Raw genomic sequence first — 17,243 nt, 5'->3', positions numbered from 1 at the left:
TTTTTTTTCCCCTTAAATTTATATTGTGTCTAAATCATGACAGAATCATGGAATGGTTCGGATTGGAAGGGATTTGAAAGCCCATCCAATTCCAACCCCCCTGCCATGGGCGGGGACACCTCCCACCAGACCAGGCTGCTCACGGCCCCAACCAACCTGGCCTTGAACACCATCAGGGAGGGGGCAGCCACGACTTACCTGGACAACCTGTGCCAGTGCCTCATCACCCTCATACTGAAGAATTTCTTCTTAATATCTAGCCTAAATCTTCCCCCCTCCAATTTAAAGCCATTCCTCCTCATCCTATCACTCCATGCCCTTGTAAAAAGCCCCTCTCCAGCTCTTCTGGAGCCCCTTCAGGTACTGGAAGGCTGTGATAAGGTCTCCCTAGAGCCTTCTCTTCTCCAGGCTGAGCAACCCCAACTCTCTCAGCCTGTCCTCATAGCAGAGGTGCTCCAGCCCTTACATCATCTTCATGGCCTCCTCTGGACCTGATCCAACAGTTCCATATCCTTCTTATGTCGAAGATTCCAGAACTGGACACAGGATTCCAGGCGGAGTCTCACAAGAGCAGAGTAGAGGGGCAGAATCTCCTCCCTCGCCCTGCTGGCCACGCTTCTTTTGACGCAGCCCAGGATACTATTGGTCTTCTGGGCTGGGAGCACACACTGCTGGCTCACGTTGAGCTTCTCATTTTTTATTTGATATATCTAACACGTTCACAGAGCCAGCTGACTGAGTACCACAATGTCCGAGCCAAAACTTTTTCCTATCTTCACATTAGAAGATATATTTCCTATCTTCAAGTTTTGTTAGAATCTGAACACAGATTAAAATAGACAGAAAGATTAAATAGCAGAGAAACCTGTTGAAACAACAGTGAGCACAATCATCCAATAAGCCTAAGAATATAGCATTCAAGAATGAAAGTCTTAGAACAATGAGTGGACATCCATTAAAAACTTAGAGCCAGGAAGCCCACAACAAAATTAAGAACACAAACAACAGTACTCTGTTGAAGAGCAACAGAATGATGGAAGGGCCAAATAGATCATTTTAGTCAGCCGAAAGACTCAAGAGCAGAACAGTCACACAAACACTGCAGATGGAAGATTTCCATTCACTGATGTAAACAACCATGCCTTACAACCAACTCTACCAATCTCTAGGATATTAACTAAAAACACTTTTGACTCAAAAAAAAAGGAGAAAAAATGAATGCTAGATCTACAAATTTGAAATCTGATGATCAGATTTTCAGATGTTTCACATGAAAGTGCACTTCTACCAAGCCTGACCTAGAGTATCATACCATTACATACATTAAAATACATAAGTAAAAAATATGGAGATTTTGCTCCAAAGACAACTTTCTCCAAAAAGAGTTCAGTGATATTTACCAGAAGACTGTGACAACCATTCTCAGCCAGTACTCACTTACTACTTTCCTATAAGCAGACCACCAGCCACCCTTAAAACACCATGATAATTCAAAATGCTGTCTATAATGCTTCTGCAGACCTTACTTCTTAAGTAAGATAAACTTATCTTTACTTAGGATCATTTATTATTGGTCAGGTTTTTTAAGTCCCTTCCTGTCCTGTCCCCTCTTCAGCTTCAAGAAGAAGTTCAAGCAGTGTGATTCCTCCTGCCAAAAGAGCAGCATTTATTACATACTGACATACTAAACAGCAGGCTCCAAAGCAAATGCTAGAATAATTATTTTGATATCACAATGATATGAACTTTGGACCTGTTCCTCACGGAACACTTTTTTCTTTAGTTAAAAACCACCTCACCTGGTGACTCACTGATTAAGTCCACAGTCCATCTGGCAAAGTCCTATACATACAGTCTTCCCCAAAGCCATTTTGTTGAATTTAGTGATCCATATGGAGGCAATTTTAAGGGGGGGGGGGGGGGGGGGGGGGGGGGGGGGAGTGCTACACTTCAAAGAGATAACATGGCTTTATTAAAAATATGTTTCAAAAGACTGACGTGCCAAAGACTGTTTGAAGCTGACCTGCTCTTCTGTACATACCCCTAGACTTCATCAGCACTTTATAGACTTACTAGATTTCCTCCCACCTGGTTCTCTCCATTTCTAGTATCACAGGCAAGCCTGAGAACAAACTGCAACACAACCCTACAATATTTCCATTATGGTGAGCAAGAGCTGGCATATAAAGTCACAGATACCATCAGCAGCAATCCTAAAGTCCATAAACTAACCATTTAAATGGGATTGAGAACTCAAGCAGTTTTAACACAGAAAAACAATCCTGAGTACACCTGGCATTTTGCAATGGAAGAACTCTAAAGTAAATACCAAACACTACATGCCAGAGTCCTTAGGAACATATATACTAGTCAATGCATCAGGAATAAGGACTTAAAACAGGCTGTCTCCTGCCAACCCAGGTTGTGCTGGACAGCAGTAGCTCAAAGAGGTATGCAAACAACCCAGATGTGCCATTTCCTGGAAATGTCCCCTTTATGAGTATAAACTCTTCTCCAAGAGATATAGCACCTCCTCCCTCTTTCTGTGTTTACACGTGGCTATTATTTTATGTTTAATATCCATTTCTTGTGCAACTTCATATTGCTGTGCATTTAAAAAAAAAAAATTGCCAAATTGGAGATGAACTTTTTGAAGAAAAGTTGAGGAGTATCTTCTCATCCTATCAGTTCACAGTTCTAACACTTATTTTTAGGTGCACTCATAAGAATCCAGTCCAGGGCTGGGGTGAGAAAAGTGCCTTGTTAAAATCTTGGTTTTGGAAGAAAAAAATATAGTCATTCCATCCTTACATTACAGTAATTCTCCACATTACCTGAAAAAAATTGACATTCTGTAAACAAAGAATCACTCTGATATCAGTCTATTGAGATGGATTAGATCATACATGGTCACACTGACTTCCCAATCCCCAATAAGCTGCAGAACCACTGACTATCTCTTCAGCCTATAGAACTGATGTGTCCCCAAAATGGTGAAAGAAAAAAAAGAAAAATAAAAAAAAGGCACTTTAAAAGAGCTTCCAAATATAACTATAGCCAAGCAGAAGGATGATGACTTGGAGGTTATTTTTGAGATTTAGTCAATGTCTGCCTGCAAAAGAACCACTATCTTAAAGAGAAAAGGGAAGGGACATAGAGAAGAAGGAAACTACATTTTTAAAAGAAAAAAACATGTCTGAGTAAAAGGTATCTAAGCTGTCTGGCAAATGAAACTGCAACAGGCTCCTTTTTCTACTGTTGCCTACCACTGCAATCCTATAACACCTCACACTGACCAGACACTTTGGGAGAGAAGCTTGAGTGCTCCCTTCCTCCTAAAGTGTCCTTCCTATGGTTCTTTGCTGTCCTTGCTGCAACTTGGCCATTAGACTGTCTCTGTGCAGAGTAGTCACACCCTCATACGCACACAGTTCTCCCAGAATGAGGTTTCTAAGCAGTAGTATCTCACAGACATTTCTCTAAAACAAGAGCACAAAACCAACTGCTGGACTAATTTTACACTTCCTTCTCTCACCTCAGAAAACTGTATGAAGTATTTAGACATAGCATAAAAGAAGTACTCAGGAGTGAAGGGTACTTTCTATACCCCAGCAGGCCCTCAGATGCCAAAAAAACCCTGAACTGCCTACCAGTCAACTTTATTTACTTTTTACTCCAAGACTTGTCCACAATAGTTCACATGTCATTCACTTCCCTTGTGACAGAACCTACTGATATTGCATTTTTATAAGCTATAGAAACTAAGAAAAAAGGTAATTCAAGCATTTTATTACATACATGGCAAGAAGCAATGTCAGAGTGCAAGCACTTTTCACATCTATACTCTTGTGTATATTACCCGGCCCTTAGAGGGACAGGGTACAAAATGCTGCCCTATAGATAAAACTTCAAGATGTCTTTTTTTAAAGCAAGCAGAGCCTCAAAGTGATTTGGCAAACTATAAAAGCTTTTCACCTGAAGAAAGTCCTAGAATATTTACAGGAAAGTTGTCTTTGTAGAATGGGACAAGCAGATAATATCGACACTATCATGTTCTTGGAATGTTTATTAAACATACTTTGTCCTTCTGTTGCACAAATAAATAAGACAGAACTAGTTCAAGCTGCATGAACATGGATTTCACTAGCTGTTGACAAAGCAAAACATGCCTAAAATTAGGAAGTGAAAAACATTTCAGGCCTGCGAAGATAAATGTGATTTTGCATATAGTACTAAGTTTCCACGGAATTTCTACCCATTCTTTTAATCAAATGTTAGATCTTATTTCTAAAATTGTATTTCTTTGGAGAAGATTAATAGATATATTGACAATAACAGTGTTTTAAAAGCATGTTAGTTTTAACAGAAAATAGTATAAATAATTACATGAACTATTCTAATTTCTTTCTAAAGTGAAAGACCACCATACACAACTTCATTTTTAAGAGAACAGTACTGGCAAATCAGACTCTGCTCTCAACAGAAGAAAAGTAAATGAGCTGGGGTCTTATCTCTTGCATAGCGCAGCACCTCTGAACCAATTACTTCCCTTCTGCTTAACACTCTTTACATTTTGTCTACATACTGACAAAGGTTTTGCTATAATTTCTGCTGTAGTTACATAAGGACTGATAGAATATCTTGCACAACTCACACAGACTTTATTTAACCTACATCTCTTACAGGAAGGGCACAAGCACACCTACCATAAATCCCCAGCTATTATCCACAGGCAAATGCAGTGGTACGTGTGCACACGTACACACTTGCAAAGCTTTATATATATATATAACAGATGCAAATGTATATGGGATGAACATACAGACTGGAAAGATAATGCAGAACTCGGTGCTGGGCCCAAGGTCATACAGAACCATCTAGTCTAAGCAAACCAAAGGACCAGATTTAATACTTTGCAGTAACTTCTTTGGCAACGTTCTCTGCCTGCTATAGTCATACTGGAGCTCACCAGTTCAACAATCCACATCACCTTTTGCTTCCTTTGTTTTGCAACTGACTCAGTTACTGTATCTGAAGCAATTCTCAGGCCACCACAAGGCCATTTTTACCACTGATGGATCTCAAGGGTTTTCAAGCCCCTTGCAAATGAAATCAATCAAGTTGCAAATGTCAGGATGTCAAGGCTCACATCAAATTAACAGCCAAAAAAAAACCCTCAACTATCGCAAGAGCTATCTCAAGTCCAGGATGAGTTTATTCACAACACAGAGAGGAAATACATCCAGAAAATATTCTGGTTGCATTGAAATCAACCATGTAATTTATCTTTCCCAACTGTTTACCCCTACAAACAATCACTCTCTACAAGTCTTGGAACTTAGACTTGTAAAGTTGCTAATGCTCATAGTGATTTTTTTCCCCCTCGTCTGATACTTGGAAAAAAAACAAAAGGAAAAGCATATAGTGGAAGCAGAACTGAATAAGCAAAAATGCGCACAGCTATCTGATCACAGAAGTGGTATCACTGCTGGTGAGTCGATAATGTAAATACAACTTCAGTAATGACCAAGTACAGAAGTATCCTACATGGTCAGCTCCATGAAACTATTAAACATTTTTTTTTTATTCAAATATTTCAGATCTGAAAAAAACCAAACCAAATCACAAAAAAAAAACCAACAAAGCAAAGGATGCATTTCACTGTAGACAAGTACACAGAAAATAAAACAAGTTTGCTTTCTGGAGAAGCAGATACAGAGCAAACAGTCAAGTTCTGACTTCTGAAGGCTGAATGTACCACATATTTTTGCTGCCTGCTCTAAGCAGATAAATGACAGGCATGCTTCTTTTGATATCTTGATGCATAGGAGCCTTTTTCTATATATAAATGATGTGCCAAAACCTCTTTATCAGTGTTCTCTACAAGGAAGCTCATGCTCCACTTGATACTTCACATCCTTAAAAAAGAAGGCCAGAACAACAACCTGCACAACACTAGGACAAGTATCTCAAATACCACCTTAAAAGAGAACTGCAGATATTCAAAAAGCTGCATGCAATTCAGTGTGTACCAGTACATTTTACTAGGGTTCTTTTCCAATTGTTCACAGTTTAGGAGAAGAATATTTTTAGCTTAAGGCTGTAATATTTTGAAACTTTTCACTTTAAATATTTGCTACAGCATATCAGATAATATTCTGAACAATAGAACAATTATTTCCAAAAAAATAAAGGTATTACAGATGAAGGCAACTTGCCTCACCTGTACCCTGAACAATCAACTCCTATGAAGAAGAAAACTGGAAGCACAGAAGTTTCCTTGGACATATTCTTTTTTTTTCAATTTCTGAGATAACATTCAACAGTATTTAAACTTAGTGCTTATAATGACTTCAGATATGGGAAAACAACTGCCCCCTTTTTCTTGCTGAATTTTCATCAGATTAAGTCCACCATTTATTCCCAAAACGGAAGAAATTAGCTCAGTACCTTTCACTTCTTAATCCTCCTGAGCAATCTTGTGAACTTAACATAGCATTATAAAACAAGCAATAGCAACAACGAAAAAACAACCTGAAGCAGTTGAGAATATTTCTGTTCGTGGTTTTAACTCTGAGAAAAAGAAACCCATTAGTAACCTTCTGGGGAAAAGGACAAAACAAAGCAAGATGAATATTTCTATAATAAATATTGTTAGTGTATTTATTACTCTTGCAAAAAGAGACAATAGAAACAGCTACTGAACACTTCACTTCCCAATCACTCCATTTTCCCCAAGGAGAGATCCTTACTCTTCTCCTCCATTAGGGAGCTGTAACACTTTTGATAAGTTAGGCTGCAACAGGTAGAGCACACTTCAGGAAAGAACATAGAATCATAGAATCACTAGGTTGGAAAGGACCTCCAGGATCATGGAGTCCAATCATTCCTATCAATCCCTAAACCATGCCCCTCAGCACCTCATCCACCCATCCTTTAAACACCTCCAGGGAAGGTGACTCCACCACCTCCCTGGGCAGCCTCTTCCAATGCCCGATGACCCTTTCCATGAATTTTTTTTTCCTGATGTCCAGCCTGAACCTCCCCTGGCGGAACTTGAGGCCATTCCTCCTTGTCCTGTCCCCTGTCACTTGGGAGAAGAGGCCAGCACCCTCCTCTCCACAATCTCCTTTCAGGTAGTTGTAGAGAGCAATAAGGTCTCCCCTCAGCATCCTCTTCTCAAGGCTAAACAACCCCAGCTCTCTCAGCCGCTCCTCGTAAGACTTGTTCTCCAGCCTCTTCACCAGCTTCATTGCTCTTCTCTGGACACAGTCCAGAGCCTCAACATCCTTCTTGTGGTGAGGGGCCCAGAACCAAATACAGCATTCAAGGTGCGGTCTCACCAGTGCTGAGTACAGAGGGAGAATAACTTCCCTGGACCTGCTGGTCACGCCGTTTCTGACACAAGCCAAGATGCCATTGGCCTTCTTGGCCACCTGGGCACACTGCGGGCTCCTGTTCAGTCGGCTGTCAACCAACACCCCCAGGTCCTTCTCCTCCAGGCAGCTTTCCACACAGACTTCTCTTAGTCTGTAACACTACATAGGGTTGTTGTGCCCCAAGTGCAGGACCCGGCATTTGGCCAGAATTTAATTGTGTACACCACACAGGACAGAAAAAAATGGGTTTTAATTCTTGCACTTCTATCTACCATTCCCCTATCAAACTCAAAACTGCACCATGCAGTAATCAACAGGAGGGCAGAAAAGGTAATGCTAAAATACTCAAATGTGGTACACTGGGAAACTTCGCTGCATCTTATCTTCTTCTTCAGCACAAAATGGAAGAGGGTATTTTGGAGGCACAATTGTAAGGAAAACAGAAGTCCGTTTACAAAACAGAAGTGATAGGCAGGAAAACAAACACTAATAAAAGGCTTTAGCCTTCACTAGAAACTGCAAGTGGCTTTACTGCAGTCTCACTGACAAGGAGTTAAAGTCATAGAATCATAGAATGGTTTGGTTTGGAAGGGAACTTTAATCCCTCCAGTTCAACTCCCCCCTGACATGGGCAGGGACACATCCCACTAGACCAGGCTGCTCAAAGCCCCATCCAGCCTGCCCTTGAACACCTTCAGGGATGGGGCAGCCACTCCTTCTCTGGGCAACCTGTGCCAGTACCTCACCACCCTCACAGGAAAAAAATTCTTCCTAACAACTAATCTAAATCTGCCCTCCTTCAGCTTAAAACCTCTCTACTCCATCCTATACCTACATGCCCCTGTAAAAAAACCCTCCACAGCTTTCCTATAATCCCTTCAGGTACTGGAAGGCCCCTACAAGATCTTCCCAGAGCCTTCTCCAGGGCAAATAACCCAACTCTCTCAGCCTGTCCTTATAGTAGAGGTGCTCCAGCTCTCACATAATCTTCATGGCCTCCTCCAGACCAGTTCCAACAGCTCCATATCCTCCCTGTGCTGGCCTTAAAACCTTAAGGCTACAGCATGGTATTTAAAGATCTTCAACTGCAGGCGGTAAGGATTTCAACCAGGTTGGAGGTGATCACTGGAAATCCATGGAAAGCCACACTTATGTAATAGCTTATCAAAGCTACAATAGTCCTGTGCTTGTGAACCATCCCTTCACAGCACTGTGAGCCTTCCTGCCCACACCTGGCACCGATACGGACATCCATCCATCCATCCATCCATCCATCCATCCATCCCTGGCGACAGTGGGCACCACATCGCAAGGGACATCCATCCCTGCCCAATCCAGGCAATGCACCACTAGGGCATCCATCCCTGCCCGCACTGGGCACTGCTATGGACATCCTTCCTTGGCCAAACCGGGCACCACATCAAGAGGGACATCCCCCCCTGCCTGCTCCAGGCACCACATGGCTAGGGACATCTATCCCTGCCTGACTGGACAACGCACCACTAGGGACATCCACCCCTGGCCACTCCAGGCACCATGCACCCACTCCTGCCTGCATCTTTCAGCCATCTCTGCCCTCTCCACACACTCACCCCTGTCTGCATCTTTCACCCATTCCTGCTCACATCTTTCAGACATCTGTGTCCTTTCCATGCACCCCTCCTAGCCGTATCTCCCACCCACCCCTGACCGCGCCTCCCACCCATCCCTGACCGCATCTCTCACCTATCCTTGACCGCATCTTTCAGAAAGCCCTGCCCGCATCTAGCTCCCATCTCTGCCCGCATCTTTCACCTGTCCTGCCTGCATCTCTCAACCCTCCCTGCCCATATCCTGCTTCCACCCCTGCCTGTACCTTGCTCCCATCCCTGCCCGCATCTCTCAACCCTCTCTGCCCGCATCTTTTGCCCATCCCTACCTGCATCTTCCAACCCTCCCTGCCTTCTCCACGCACAATCCTGCCCGCATCTCTGGCCCATCCTTGCCCGCATCTCGCCCCCCTCCCCGCCCATATCTCCCGGCCATCCCTGCCCTCCCCCCGCTCCCCGCCCCGCGGCCCCGGTGCAGCCGCCCAGCAGTGCCGCCCCCGGCCGAGCCCGTGACTGCGGACGAGCCGCCCCGCTCCTGACGCAGCCGCTCAGCGGAGCCGGCGGGGGAGGGTGAGTGAGCTCACCGTGAAGGGCTGGTCGTGCAGGCTCCCCACGGAGAAGCAGTTGTCGCCGGGGTTCACGGCGCCCGTCAGCACCTGGTGCAGGTTCATGGCGAGAAGCGAGGGAAGGTCGCGCCGGGCGCCGCCGGGCGCTGCCGCTCGGGCGCCCCTCGTCCCGCGGAGGCGACGGCGGCGGGGAGGACGAGGGGCGGAGCCTGGGGGAGTGCGAGGGGCGGAGCCTGGGGAGAGCGAGGGGCGGAGCCTAGGGAGCGCGAGGGGCGGAGCCTGGGGAGAGAGAGGCGGAGCCCGGGGAGCGCGAGGGGCGGGGTCCGGAGGCGCGCGAGGGGCGGAGCCTGGAGGAGAGGGTGGCGGCGCGGAGCCTGGAGGCACGCGCAGGGCGGGGCCTGGTGGGGCGGTGCAGCACCCCCTCCGGCCCCGCCTCCGCGAACTCTCGCGAGATCTCCGTGTGCCGTTCGTAGCGCTTGCGCGCGCCCTCCCGCTATGGGTCACGTGTGCTCCGTGTCCTGCGGAAGTCTCTCGGTTACATAAAAGCGTGTGGGACGCCGCCTGGGCTGGCGGTGAGGGGAGCGTTGTGGCTGCTGCGGGGGGTGCAGCTGGAGCAGGCGCGGGAGGCAGCGCTCGGTGCCAGAAGGGCGGCAAATAAACTCTAGGACTCGTTTCGGAGTTTTAGGAAGCGAACATCCTTTGTCATGGCTGGGTAATAGGAGGGAGCGATCTCCATCTATCCTGCAACAAGACAAAAGCTGGGATATGATGTATTTCACACTTAACAGGCGTGTGTATAAATTTTCGCAGAAATCTCATGGAAATTCTATTCCTTTCCAAGGACTAATTTTAATGTTACTATTAACTTCCCAACAGTCAGATTGTGTGCTAATTTGGAGCTGGCTCCAGCTCTGCCTGACCTTGCATTTGAGATGGGGACAGGCTGCAAACAGAGGTGATCACAGAAGAGGCATCTGTTCAGCACAGATCTCAAGGAACACAAGGCATTATCATCTCCAAAGAATGAACTGTCTGGAAGAACACTGAAAGAAACCATGCTATCAGAGGGATGTTATGTTTAACTTTAAAAAAACCCCGATTACTTAGATGAAACTTACCTCTACTTTAGCTTAAATCAAAAATATTCCACTTTTTGTAATAGTTACTACTTGTATCAGTTCAGCTTGGAGAAGAGGAGGCTCCAGGGAGACCTGAGAGCAGCCTTCTAGTGCTGAAAGAGGCTACAAGAAAGCTGAGGAGGGTCTCTTTACAAGGTCGTGTAGTGGTAGGATGAGGAGGAATGGCTTTGAATTGAAAGGGGGAAGATTTAGATGAGGCGTTAGGAAGAAATTAATGGTGATTGTGGTGAGGCAGTTGCAGAGGTTGTCCAGGGAAGTTGTAGATTGTGTAAATAGTCCTTGTGTAAGCATGGTCAGGCTCATGCCTTTGGCTATGGTGTCTCACACATTGTCTTAGTAAATATAAGCCTCATATCCTTTGAAAAGCATCTCACCACAACACTGCTTCCTGCAATAATTCATGTAACTGAAAGAAAGATTTCTTCTATTTTCTAAAGCCGCCTGTCCTACATAGGGACAGGAGTTTGACTTGATGATCCTTGTGAGTCTCTTCCAAATCATTATCTCAGGACATGATGTGAGAAATCCGTCAGATTTGGCACTGTGTGTGTACAGACATTCCTTCAGAGAGCCTTGGTTTTCCCATGGTGGTTATAAACTGTTGTCACTCTAATGACTTCTGGTTTGGAACTTATCAAATTATCCTATCAATGAATAGTGATCTTACCCTTGCCAGGACTGCTGATCGCAGATAAGTGATCTTATCTATCTGCCAACTGCAGAATCATGTAAAGCAACTTTAGTGGATTTTTAAGCTAACAAAAACGGTTTTCATTGGGTTCTAAGCAAGAAAGTGAATTATGAATGAAAACAGTAAGAGGCCTTTATGATTTTCAGCACCGCCGCCTACTCTGGGTTCAGGCTGTGAACCTCTCCAGCTTTGGCTGCAGCCAGCTGATACTTGTTCCCAGAAGAACTGCTCCAGAATATGCTAGGCAGAAAAGGTCACTGAACCTGCAGAACCATATTGGTTCTTCAAACATTTTTCACTCCACGAGCGTAAAGCACGTAGGATTTGCACTATGGTGAGATAGCAGGGCGACATCATTATGCAGAATTCCCAGACCCTGTCTGAGGAAGATGAAGGATACTAGAAGAAGGGGAAACTCAGGACACCAAGTAAAAGAATTAAAGGAAGAGTTTTACTGATAAGTGCTTTTTAATCTGCATCTAATTATAACACAATATGATATGTTTACAACTGACACACCCTAATGTGCTGATATGGTAAGAAAATACGGAACTTCTCATTTCCTTCCTAACTAAATTGGTCTTTGTGACTATTTAGATAATATGTTTGGTTTACTTCATAACAGAAAGGATGTTACCCTTTGTCTTCTCTTTTGTGGATAGGGAGAGAGCCTCTGTAATGCCATGCCTTCGTAGCTTGGTTGCCATCGCCACAGGGATGGGGCACAACCTTCTGCTTCCAAAGCTTACAGTCAGCAGTAAGCTGTAGTGCAGGAACTCTCAGTCGTTGCTGCTGATTCCTGACGCTGCTGCAGTGTCTCTTCCTCTTCTCAGCCTGGGGGATGGCAAGGGTAGCTGCCAGAAGTGGAACTTGGGCACATGTCCTTCAGTTTGGTGCCCCTTCTCGCTGGTCTTGCAGCATCCGTGAATTGAACTATAGTCAAATTATGTACTGTGCATTTTATGATAATAGCAAATTGAATGCAATGTTTGGCACTGATGAGTTTCAGCTCTGGCCTGTGACATTTCATACCGCAGACATTAAAAAAGAAGCTTAAAAATAACTCAATGCTTTTAAAAGTATCATTAAACATTGTCTTGTTGAAAAAATAAAAGGTTAGTTTTGCTTGGAATTTAAAAATCTTGACAGTTTTTAAAGGTAAAAAAATACAACCTCAGGCAGCTGATATGCACCACAGAAGTTCTGCAAAACACAAAAAATTCTCAATGTCAGAATAACAGAAGACAGGTAAGACTACCAGTTCCCAATATTTTAACATACGGTAGTAGTGGCTGTTCTGCAAGTCTGCCAGAATTTCAGCATTTGTGCATGCATGCATCAAACGGCTTGGAAGGGAATGATTTACTGCTTTTTGGTTATTGATTAAAGCATTCTTTTTTTCAATAACAACAAGGCCTTTGAATGCTCCAAAAAGCAATACCAAGTACACACGTATGCATTTTCCATTAGGAAATCCTTCTATCCCCCTACCAAAGACTGAGGAAAAGTTCAAATGACAATTGTAAATCACACTCCCAAAAGTTATTTCTAAATTCAAAACCACACCTCTGCAAAGCAAATCTATATTTACACTATTCTTCAGTGTAGAGCAGTAGAAAATGGACATATGTTTGAAAATTATTTCACTTGCATGAATACAATGACATACTTTGTGTTCTTTCTGTACAATAAATATCCATTAGTCACTCATTAACAGCAGCAAGCTCAGTTGTGTTAATGATAGGCAGCTTTGAATGAAGCTGGCATTTTAACTGGCATGTTTTGAGTTTGTCTACAGTACTAGAAAGTCTTGTTTTCTTCTCTGATTTCTTAATAATAAGCTACAGACAGGTAGCATTCTCTTTGTTCCACTTCACCACCCCACCTCTGAAATGAGTTATCACACAGAATTAATCCTATTTTAACTTGCTGCTTATGAAAAACAATGCACTGCAGTGGGGAACAAATGTTCCACCTCATGTATCTTTGACCTTGTCTTTGTTGCCCTTGATCATTCTGCAGGGTTTCTTTGGTTTGTGAACACCAGAGGCAAAAGTCTGACCTTAGTTATGTCAAGAGGAAAACATCCTACTGTTCTACCCAAGATCTGGAGTTCCTCTTCTGTGCCCACACTGGGAATCACTTGAAAAGTACTTATCTTCTTAAGCTTTTAAGACTTTTAGCAGTGTAAAAAGAGTCAAAACACAGTGTGGCATCTTCAGAAAACATGAAATATGTAATACATAAACACTGACATTTAGCAGTATGGCCCTAAACATCTGAATACTTGGTGAAACCTTTCTTTATGAAAAGCTTGCTTTGTTCACATCTTCAGTACCCTTTGTAGGGTGTATCTGTAGCTTGAGTATTATTTGCTGCTTTTTTTTTTTTTTTTTTGGTGCTGTTTTCATTTGGTGAAAGACACTTACTTTGAAATAAGCGGAGTTGCTGTGACATCTGCTAAATAGGTACAGCCAGTACATTTTCTTTTGCTTCAGTGAATGATATAACCTTTTACTTGGTGAAGGAGATACTTGCTAACTGATATCCTTTCTTATAAAAGAGTATTTATTTATTCAATTCATCTTCTCTTTCTTTGGTGATGCTTACATTTTATAAGCTCAGTATACCTTCAGTAGTTGTTTCCAAAGTAAAAGCCAACCATTATTAGATCCATCAGGCTTGCAAGTTAACAGTTAACAATTAACAAGCTTTTAAAATTTCCATTCATATTTGGAGTTTTGCATTCATTCCAAAGACTGAGATTAAAGCCACTTGAGAAGAAAATAATGAAATGGCTTCTGGATAATGTATTAACTGTGTAGATGCTCCCCCCCTCCAAAGTGTTGAGGGCCAGGTTGGATGGGGCCTTGGGTAGCCTGGTCAGGTGGGATGTGTCCCTGCCTATGGCAGGGGGCTTGGAACTGGATGATCTTTAAGGTCCCTTCCAACCCAAACCGTTCTATGCTTCTATGCTTCCTTCCCTGTGTATTTGTAAAATATTCTGAGATCATTAATAGTTTAGAAAATGGAAATAAGGATTTTTTTTTTGCACCATCTACTGATCCCTGTATTAGTAAACCCAGCTTGGGCTTATGAGTTCACCTAGACCCAATGAGTTCAGTGGGAGGACTGGGCCAGGCCATTTGCTCCCACCTCTTGTTCACTGTTTCTTTATCCCTGATCTCCAGGCAGCGCTGTTTTAAACTGTGATTTGGAAAGCACAGGTATTGGCCCCTGTCCATGGAGATGGTGTGCATCTCACTTCTTCCTACCAGGACCATAGGATCAGGGCCACTTGGGGTGGGGGCAGGAGCTGAGAACAGCTGAGGATGCTGTGCTGGACTTCATCTTTCGAGCAAGGGCAGAGGAGGCTGGGGGGGAGGAGGCATTCTCGTGGATGCCCCCCTGTTGCTTCCCCAGCAGGCTGCTGCCTGGACACAGGGCTGTGCTGCAGCAGGGTGGTGAGAGCCAGGCGAGTTGCTTTGACATGGACCTGACACGCAAAATACTCGCTGGTGGAGTCTGGGGAGCATGATTGGGTGTGATCTAGCATGGCATGCAAGAGTTCTGTCTTACTGCAAATGCTAAACAGTGCCCATTTCCAGACACATCAGTCACCTTTCAAATGTCATCAGTCTCATTGTGCAGAGAGTACTTTTTGAGCCACGGTGCGATAGTCAGTATCCTGGTAGACTGAGGCAAGCTTTCTCCACCCATACAAAGATGCCCTTTTAGTTGATTGGTACTTTGTGTAGACCTGGACCCTCTGTCTGGCCTTGGAGAAGTTCCTCTCACAGTTTACCTGCTGGTTGTAATTGTGATTAGTCTGCTTTTACTTCAAATTCACATGGAAGGCTATTGAAATATGCATTATGCAGTACTATTTACCAGAATGTATTTGTCTTTTTTATGTAAACCATAAATTATTCAGCAAGTCTGTTCTTTTCTCAGAGATAATGTGGATTTCAGGTTGAGTATAATAGCAAATATTTATTTTTCAGTTTACTGTGGAATGTTAAGTGGTATGTAAATAAATATGTAGACTCCACATTCATGTAATGAATATTCTATTCATCTGGCCAGTCTATTTCAATAAAGAATATTTCATTATATATTTTGAACTGTCATATATGTTTTCTGTGTCGTATTTTAAATGGAGACATGCTTTAAAGGTGTTCCTAACAAACTTATCTGACGTATGATGTAATTGCTATGCTGCTCCTTTCATGTTATATCAAATGTTTGGATGTATATGTTTTCAAATTCAGTATCAGTGTATCTCCACGAATCTATCAGATATGGGTATTTATATCTAGGCCTTTAAAATGGCTTAAGATATTCTCAGGGGAAAAAAAAGGGATTTTATGCTATTTTTTCAACATTTTACCTCTTTAACGGTCTTTATGGTTAGGTTTTAACCTCACGTGAGGGAGATATGAGCTTGTGTTAGAGGACTGGTTATTACCCCATATATTTATACAGATTTAATCCCATGGTCATTCAAGTACTGGAAAAGAAAAATAGGAAACACACTTGCCTGTTGTTCTCAACTGTTACAGTGTAACTCAGATATAAACCATTTTCCCCTCCAATGCATGCACCTTCTCTTATTTCAGAGCCACTTCATGAGGCAGTCTCACTTTTTGTTCTTTTGCCAGCAGTTTTAGAGGGAGTAAAAACTGGTAAGTTGATTCTTTTTCTGCTTGCTACATTTCATTTAGGGGAGTGATCTCCCTCTGCTCAGGTGTTCCTATACAGTTATGCCAGGTGCCTGACCAGTTAGGCAAAGTTATTTTAGTATTAATTCTATCTTATTTGTATTTTTTGTCCCTCAAATTAAATAAGAGAAAGCAAGAGCAACCAAATCAAACAGAGCTTATTTTTCTGTTACTGCAAATGCCTTCCACTATTTGATGGCATATTCATAGCTCTGTAGTACCACAAAACAAGAAAGGAGCTCAGACTAATAAAACAGTAACTTTTCAGTCTGGTGGTAGATTCACAGTTGACTGCTATATGCCCAGTAGAAAATGGCTTTGCAGTTAGTGATCTCAAGTGGAACTAGCCACACTTAATGAGGCTTGAAAAGACTTAGTAAGCCTGCTGTCTTTCTTATCTCTTAATCCCCCGTGTGTCATCTGTTTTTTCTTTGACTGGTAATAAAGTTTTTGTTTTTTATAGGAGAGGATGGTATTGAAACATCCTCCGTTTTATAGATAACAAATTGTAAAACTTTTTAACATAGTTGTTGACAGGATCTAAAATTTACAGATGCACATTTTGATGTATATAAAAGGGTGATGGGTTGTTCATCAGCACCAGACTTCAGCTGTTCGGCAGCTAAAAAAAAAATAACTTTTTGACCAGATTTTTTTTTTTAAAAAATCACCATTTAAAAAAAAAAAAAGCACACCATTTTCTTTTGTAGATTTTGCTGTGAGTGTAAAGTGTCACTGTGTTTATGAAGACTGTGACTTTCCTGAAACAGCATGTGGTTTTGTGATGTAAACTGTTTAATCTGCCTAAGAGCGATAATGCTTTCTCGTGATTCTTCCTCCACCACATATTGTACAGTCCACCTCAATGGACTGATTTTATTTACTGCTGAGTCAATATTTACCACTTTGCTGATGCCTGCAGTAATTTTAATCCCTGTCTGAGCAATGAATGGTACCAGGAGCTTTTTTAAAGCATTTAGACCTTAATCCTGTCATATGCAATGAGTTTCTAGTGAAAGCTAAGGGTGTTCAACATCTCAAAGCGCTAGAATGGAAGTCTGACTGCAGAAATTACGTGTAACAGAGCGGCTCATTTAAAGTTTCATTGTTCTTACAGCATAACATTATCTGTTTGTATGTGAACTTCAATATTTCATT

At 42.7% G+C, this 17,243-nt stretch overlaps 1 protein-coding gene across 8 annotated transcripts in view; it reads right to left on the bottom strand.

Annotated features, from left to right (window-relative positions):
- DMXL1 (Dmx like 1) overlaps window positions 1-9,732 on the bottom strand; it is a 78,141-nt gene extending 68,409 nt beyond the window's left edge. For all 8 annotated transcript variants that reach the window (XM_054054120.1, XM_054054124.1, XM_054054123.1 and 5 more), the window contains exon 1: window positions 9,553-9,732. In XM_054054120.1, the coding sequence (XP_053910095.1) occupies window positions 9,553-9,639 (87 nt within the window). In that variant the 5' untranslated portion in view covers window positions 9,640-9,732. The remainder of the gene's footprint in view (window positions 1-9,552) is intronic.
- Window positions 9,733-17,243: the final 7,511 nt, after the last annotated feature.

The sequence above is a fragment of the Cuculus canorus genome, chromosome Z, assembly GCF_017976375.1.
Source record: "Cuculus canorus isolate bCucCan1 chromosome Z, bCucCan1.pri, whole genome shotgun sequence".
Lineage (NCBI taxonomy): Eukaryota > Metazoa > Chordata > Aves > Cuculiformes > Cuculidae > Cuculus > Cuculus canorus.
Note: the sequence above shows the minus strand (reverse complement) of the source record. Positions and strands in the feature narration are given on the sequence as shown.